The sequence below is a fragment of the Sinocyclocheilus anshuiensis genome, unplaced genomic scaffold (assembly GCF_001515605.1).
Source record: "Sinocyclocheilus anshuiensis isolate Anshui unplaced genomic scaffold, SAMN03320099.WGS_v1.1 scaffold971, whole genome shotgun sequence".
NCBI lineage: Eukaryota > Metazoa > Chordata > Actinopteri > Cypriniformes > Cyprinidae > Sinocyclocheilus > Sinocyclocheilus anshuiensis.
In genome coordinates, this window is record NW_015546059.1 from 229594 (window position 1) to 234923 (window position 5330).

The 5330-nt window shown below is 36.1% G+C and overlaps 1 protein-coding gene across 1 annotated transcript; it reads right to left on the reverse strand.

Annotated features, from left to right (window-relative positions):
- Positions 1-2704: 2704 nt before the first annotated feature.
- On the reverse strand, positions 2705-4988 carry LOC107699377 (fucolectin-like). Its single transcript, XM_016500616.1, has 5 exons — positions 4979-4988; positions 3882-4158; positions 3397-3548; positions 2843-2931; positions 2705-2770 (listed from the first exon to the last, which is right to left on the reverse strand). Exons 1-5 carry the CDS (start codon positions 4986-4988, stop codon positions 2705-2707), a joined length of 594 nt encoding a protein of 197 aa, XP_016356102.1.
- Positions 4989-5330: the final 342 nt, after the last annotated feature.

Below are 5330 nucleotides of genomic sequence, written 5' to 3' on the forward strand. Positions count from 1 at the left end.
CCTTCGTGTCAACAAGCTTGCCCCCCCCCACCCCCTAAATTTGGAATCGCATCACACCACACTATTTTGGGTTCGATGCGCAGTTTGTCATGTGGGTGGTAGTAATGGAAAAAAAGTAAAACATCACCAGCTGCTAAATTCAAATCTGCATTTGCTGACTGGCGCAGAGCCAGAGACAGACACGTTTTTACAGCACTTAAAACCAATCACACATGATTCTGTTGAGCTTATGAATGCAATAACCAATCAGAGACGATCAGATGAGTCATCGCGGAAACACTGGAATTTTGTTCAGTGACTGAATTCTGCTCTCTGGCGAATTCTCTCATCAGAAACAACAAAGTGCAGATGTGCGTACGAGTGTAAGATATTAATTTCACAGTGTAAACAGCTTCAGTGATTTTAATGGGAGTTTTTGAGAGTGCTTGAACTCTGGCTAGACTGAAGTCAGTGATAATTTTATTTGATAATGTAAATGATCTTTGCTTTCTTTCTGTACAGTGTTATAATTCAGTCAGTCGTATTAAAATTATTTTATGGCATGACACCCATATCTGGTATTTAAGTAAAAAGACGAGTGTTTATGCGTAGTTAATAGATTACACTATTAGGCTACTTTGCCCATCGCCCATTATAGATCAACTAACATAATCTATAAAGGTGCTAAATGCATTTACTTACACATATTTGAGAATCGAGATATTTCATGATATAGTTAACATGTTTGTGAATATTTCAAATAAAAAGGAAAAAATCAAAAATAAAACAAGCCTATATCAGTTATAAAGTGCTATTGTGGCTGCTGTATGTCACATGACGAGGCCAGTCTAGTTATACTAAATGAAACCTGCTTTAATAGCTGTCTGTGTGTTTTAGCTGCAGTCCGCTCTGGGGTTGAGTGACGTTAAACTGTCCTGGACGAGACTCCCCTACCGTGAAGTAACACACGAGGAGAAAAAACCAACAAGGTAGGAGCATTAATCTATAATAACTGCATTAAGGTGAAGTTATTCAAATGAATTATGATAAATCTCACTTCCACTGAAGCTCAACAGGTTCTTTAGAACCTGCTGGAGAATATGATTATCACAATATGTATGTTTTATTCACAGGACTTGTGCTGATAAATGTTAATCTGGAACCACAGACTGAATCTTTCAAGCAGATGTTTATTTATTGTTCATTTTTATAATTCATTGATTTCTGTAATTGTTCCGGCTGCTGACATATTTATACTCATCTTGTCCTGCATGCTTCATAAAATTCCTTTGAAACATTCTGTATAAATATGCTAAAAAAAAGTATAAAAGTACTTAGCTGAATGAATCAATGTACATACAGTATGTGTATTATATTTTCATTTGATCAAGGAACACATGCTCATTTCATAGCAGTTTATCTGAAGGACAATTAAAATTACTCTCATTCACTGATAACTACTGACAATATAAGTATATTTATTTTACTGGGATTGTGTATCAGTTCATTTATTACAATACAATTTTAATTAAAGCAATAAGCAACTAGAAGCCCTTTGTTAAAGTGATGCTGCAGTGTGTTGTGTGATGTTCAAGAATGACTTTACTTTATGTATATTTATCCAGAACAACCTAAATGTGACCATGATTGTCTGAGTCGCCTTGTTTTAACCCTGAACACACAATATATGAATGTTACTGTGTTGACTATTAAAAAGACTTTACTAAAAGACTCTCTTTCTCTCTCTAAACTTAACATTTAACTCCTATCTGTATAATAGAAAGTTATAGTTGAGAAGACATCATGTGCTATTTATGAAGTAAATGACAAATGCCTGATCCAAGTGGTATATTAAGCTAAAACAAGAGTGAAGATCGTACTACTACCAGAAATATATATAATGAAAACACACCAAATAATGTTACATTTACATCGTTTAAGCACTATTTAACCCTCTGATGCATGATGTCCACTACAATAGACAGGTCTTCAACAGCTTTTTAACATTTCCGGTTATGATGTTATATCACTACACACAATTCTATATCATTGTCCTCTTGTTTTAGCATTATTTTCTTTATGACAGCATCAAAAATCTAATTGGCATGCAAAGTGGTGATGCATCAAGTACCACTGAAATAATTGCTGCAATTTTTTGTTTCAATACAGGCATGTGTCTTTCAAAATACATAATTTTGAGGAAATTTAGGTGGAAAAAAAACCCTTAATATTTGATATATCTGTTTTTCCCCTATAACAAAATACATAATTTTGAGGAAATTTAGGTGGAAAAAAACCCCTTAATATTTTATATATCTGTTTTTCCCCTATAACAAAATGCATAATTTTGGGAATAAAAAAAGCTTAAGGTTTTTATTTATTTATTTAGGTATTGTATCTTTTTATTAAAAATAAACCTTTCCTTTTCCTTCTTTATAATTCATGGATCAGAGGGTTAAAAAACAGCATGTTTAGTCTGGCATCTTGCAGTAACTTTATAATGAATATAATATAATATAATGAAAATGAAACTCATGGCTGTTACTCCTCAGAGAAGCTCCAGAGATCTGCTTCAGCAGGCATCTGGAAATGAAAATCACAGAGCTTCATACGTTCCTCCTCATTAACCACATCACTGAGGGATTTTACAGAGTAGATTCACTCTAGATCGCTGGTTTTAGGAACAGACTCACCTTTTTCACGTTGATTATGGATCACTGCTTCTTCAGGGGTTTTGAGACCAGCTCAGAGTCACATTAGTGATTCCTCTCAGAGCCAGCGCTGACTTCAACTGCAATGAACGATTCATTAGTATTATAGCGAGGCATCAGGCTGCGATAAGAGACAAACATCACGTTCTCACCTCTTTAAGCACGCTGTCCGTTACTGTCGGGTCGGTCAGATTAGCGGTGGAGTTAAACGCTATCTTCATAAACGAGCGTGTAAAATATTCTAGGAGACACAATTCACTTTGTTATTATCGTTAACGAAAAGTAAAATGGAAAAGTAATAACTAGGGTAAAAGTAAACTAAAACACATTTGCATGTCCCAAAAACAAACAAAAAAGATGGCCACAAATTAATTTTAGTTTTAGACATGAGTTTTATTATGGAACTTCTGCCTACATTAAACACGAAAATGCCTTCTGCCTACATTAAACACGAAAATGCCACTAGATTAGCAATAATATATTTAAAGCTGTTAAACATTTGATCAGTGATACCAGTTAATACATCAGCTTTGGAAACTCTAAAAATAGCCTACTTCAACAGAAAATGTAATAGACTTTTAAAACTAAAACAACGATACAGTGAAAACTATATTTGAAAAGTAGTTTTCGCCATTTTTATGTGTCTACAAAAGTGTCTAAGCATCTAAAAAACGAACTAAAGAATGGTTTGCTGGAGTTTGATCACCTGTCTCGTATACTTCCACCTCACACACCAAGAGGGCCTTGAAATCCAAGATAATGTATCCACGAGAGAAGACGTTTATGTACCGTCCCTCCCGATCTGAGCAGGAGTAGGTGACGCTGTTGGATGCTGAATCACTGGAGATCACGGCACAGCTACATGATGACACACACACACACACAGAATTTTACTTTATTTACGATCAACAAATAAATATATTAAATTACATAGGCGCTTTTACAGAAAATGGGAGATTATCAAGAATATCAATGATATCCTTGATGAGACCAGTGTTGGGTAAGTTACTATAAAAAAGTAATTTGATTCTCATAATATGCATTCAATTATTCTTTTGTGATCTGGTTCCATTTTAGTTTAAGAGCTCAAAGCGGTGATGAACTTGTCCTCTCTGTGGCTAATCTAATATAATCAGTTACTAACTAAACTAAACTAAACTAAAGAAATAGGCTCACGCTGAGGTGCCTCACCTGGGATTGTCGTTTCCTTCGTCCTGCAGAGAGTTGCCGAAGCGAATCTGAAAGTCTTTCCTATTGTTTGGACAGCAGTCTTCTCTGTAGGTGACGACCACGATACTCACTCGATACGCAGCCTGAAGATCCAGCCTCCACCACGGTCTGGCCTCAACATTGGTTGCCGCACAAGAAGCAGAAAGCACAGAGCTATCCTTCCCACCATCGATGGCGCGGTCCGCGGACCACTGAGCTGTTGTCGACTGTGCAGCAGTTCCTCTTCGTGCCAGATTTTCTAGAAAAGGCAAATTAATTTGATGTGTAGACATATGTTTGAAGTGGCTTTTTTCACTGCATTTAATTTCTATTTAAAATTAGCTTTAGCTTTTCCAACCTGTTTAACGTCCCTACAGGTTTTCGCAAAATCATGATTTTGCAATGTCGCGTATTCTGCGCTCGAGCATATTTCGCCATTTGTACACATAAGTCGCAGTTTCCCTGCTCAAATTTATAAGTCGCTGTTTGTACTGCTCAAATGTATTGCCATGCATGCAAGAAACATGCCTGAATGAGAGAAGAAAGTGTGGACTGTGCTTGTGCTTAATGTAAAAAACAAAAAAAAAAGCAAAATCCACAGTAAAAGAATGTGTTTGTAATACGGTCTTAATTTTATAACAAAAAGAAGTATACGTTGCATTAAAAGTATGTGTCAAAATTTGGTAAGACACATAATAATCAAGCTTTCTGCGTGCTTTCTTTTTCTTTCTGTCACGTATGACTGTTGTACTATCTAAAGTCATACAATATTGTAAATGTGTGATCTTATTAAAAAAATTGCAGTTATTTTGATCGCAAAAAAATCAGGAAAAAACAAAACGTGAATTCTTGGTGGGACTATAATTTTGGATACTGTATGATTTTGTAATCAATAACTGTCGCCACATATTACATATTGTCATATTTATTTTGTAATAAAAAAACTGAACTGACCTGTCCTGTTGAGTGAAGTCCCACAAACTGGATCAGCAGCTTCTGTCAGCACGACAACGAAGTGATTTTACGGTCAGTTTGAAATCTGACTATGAATCCCGAAGATTTTCTTATGTTTGTCTCACTGTGTGACATCACACGGAAAATGTGGGCTGGGAGTCGGAATGAGAGCCTTTGCATTTGTCTAACGTTACCTGGCTGTTTGTACTTAAAATCAAGCGTTTCAACGTAAGATAAAGTAATGAGCAGTTGCAGTTGAATTAGAAACTAGGAAAGCAGAATATAAACTAACGTATGACCAGCAGTGACACACGTGATGCTGCAGCCACAGTGTGAAGAACAGCTTCAGTAATGACGGGGTTTGATGACCGAATGATTGATGACACTCCGAGTCAGGTCGGTGACCGACAAATCGGGATCTCGCTTAGAGAGACCAATCCACTTCGAGTGTAAACTAAACGAGCCAATGCACATTGG

Bases quoted from the DNA above. Each gene is read 5' to 3' on its own strand.
- LOC107699377 (XM_016500616.1), bottom strand. The intron at 2,932-3,396 runs GTGATCAAACTC...TGTGTCTCCTAG, and splicing joins GGTGGAAGTATACGAGACAG to AATATTTTACACGCTCGTTT. The intron at 2,771-2,842 runs GTGAGAACGTGA...CGTTCATTGCAG, and splicing joins CGGACAGCGTGCTTAAAGAG to TTGAAGTCAGCGCTGGCTCT.